The sequence below is a fragment of the Poecilia latipinna genome, unplaced genomic scaffold, assembly GCF_001443285.1.
Source record: "Poecilia latipinna isolate Pla-1442-1.1 unplaced genomic scaffold, P_latipinna-1.0 Scaffold7724, whole genome shotgun sequence".
Lineage (NCBI taxonomy): Eukaryota > Metazoa > Chordata > Actinopteri > Cyprinodontiformes > Poeciliidae > Poecilia > Poecilia latipinna.
In genome coordinates this window covers 1-1613 of record NW_015120340.1, presented here as the reverse complement: position 1 = coordinate 1613, position 1613 = coordinate 1, and the positions used below count along the sequence as shown (strand labels likewise).

Below are 1613 nucleotides of genomic sequence, written 5' to 3'. Positions count from 1 at the left end.
GGAAACTAAATGAGTCAAACAGAAAGCTGCTGTTAACACCCGTTCCTAACATCTGTCCGTTAGCCGTCAACAAGCTGGATCCATTTGCATCTCGTTTGTTTTTCCACTTTGGTTCGGCTAAACATGAAAACTCCTTTCCTACAGAGAGGAATGAGTACAGGAGCAGGATGACGTGGATTTGATTTACTGCAGAGATTATCTGACAGGCAACTCCCGGTTAATTATTTAGCACCGTAAATGACGTGAATTTGCACGTCATTTACATGAAGTTTATCTGTTATTGTGCAATAATTATGGTTGTTTTAGTACATTTTATCAACTGAGATGTTAAAACAGAACCAAGAGGTTAATGTTTCTGGAGAGAAGATTTGTTAAATGGTTAACCACCACCTGTTGGTGACAATCCACCTCTTCAGTCAGTCTGCAGCACAAAAAACAGACAACTTCAAAGTTTAATCTATAAAAACAGAACCTAAAAATAATTAGAAGTTTAAAAGAACAAATGATTAAAAACAAAAATTAGACAAAATATAAATGAAGCAGCAGATTTGTAAAGGTTAGGAATCAAAGCTCAAATAACATCATGGAGCAAAAAACTATTTGCTGCTCCAAAAAAATCACATAAAATTACAGCAGGGACTACATTTTAATTGGTCAAGAATTTGAATGCAAGTAATCGCTTTTTTCTGTGAATAAAAGTTCTAGCAGGAACCTTTTTATTCTCATGTTTCTGGTACGCCCATAAATAATACACACAGACAGCAGCGTCTGCTTGTAATGATCTGATTGGACCATGGAAAAGATTATTGTTGTGCTAAAGGGAGTCTGGAAAGATGAACTTTAAAATGTTAAAAATGTTGCTGACTTTGTCAAATATATAGTTTTGATTAAAATGTGATTAATTAATTCCAAACACTGCAATTAACTAATAAAAATTAATAAAAAGTCTGAAGCTTAACAATTCTTCCTGTTGCAGCGTTTCCTGGCCGTCCTCCGTTTACTGATGAATCTAATTTTACATTTATTTAAATTTATTTGAATTTAAAAGTAAAAGCTGTTTTCTAATCTGCTGCAGCAGCTTCGTGTTGGACATGATGTCAGGAGGAAATGAATTAAAAACGAAGCTGCAGTCACGATTTATTCAAATGGGAATTTCCTCTCATTGACTCTGATTGGCTCCTGGGTTCTGACTGGATGTTGTGGGTCGGAACCGCTCTGACCCGGTGTGTTGGTGCGTCCCCAGAGGCGGAGCGGCAGTGGACCGGGCCGTTCTGCTTCGTCCAGGCTGCGGACCCCCAGCTGGGCCTGATGAAGTCGTGGCGGATCGGCGACAAGGTGGGCGGCGGCGATGAGTGGGAGGAGGAAGTGGTGCTCACCAAGCAGGCGGTGGCGGGGGTCAACCAGCTGCGGCCCCGGCCCCGCTTCATGGTGCTGTGTGGGGACCTGGTCAACGCCATGCCGGGTAGGAGGCTTTAACTAGGCCACTTCAGCTATTTGTGTTTAATGACCAATCACAGTCCAGCAGTTACGTGTCACATTTATTACATTTTACAATGAAAATCTTAAAATCATTTGTTTCTTTCCATCATGTTATAAAGTCAAACCTGCAGTGT

At 40.4% G+C, this 1613-nt stretch overlaps 1 protein-coding gene across 1 annotated transcript; it reads left to right on the top strand.

Annotated features, from left to right (window-relative positions):
* The first annotated feature begins 1179 nt into the window (after nucleotides 1-1179).
* LOC106944271 (serine/threonine-protein phosphatase CPPED1-like) lies at nucleotides 1180-1491 on the top strand. The gene has a single exon (XM_015027455.1). It carries the CDS (start codon nucleotides 1195-1197, stop codon nucleotides 1474-1476), a length of 282 nt encoding a protein of 93 aa, XP_014882941.1. The 5' UTR covers nucleotides 1180-1194; the 3' UTR covers nucleotides 1477-1491.
* Nucleotides 1492-1613: the final 122 nt, after the last annotated feature.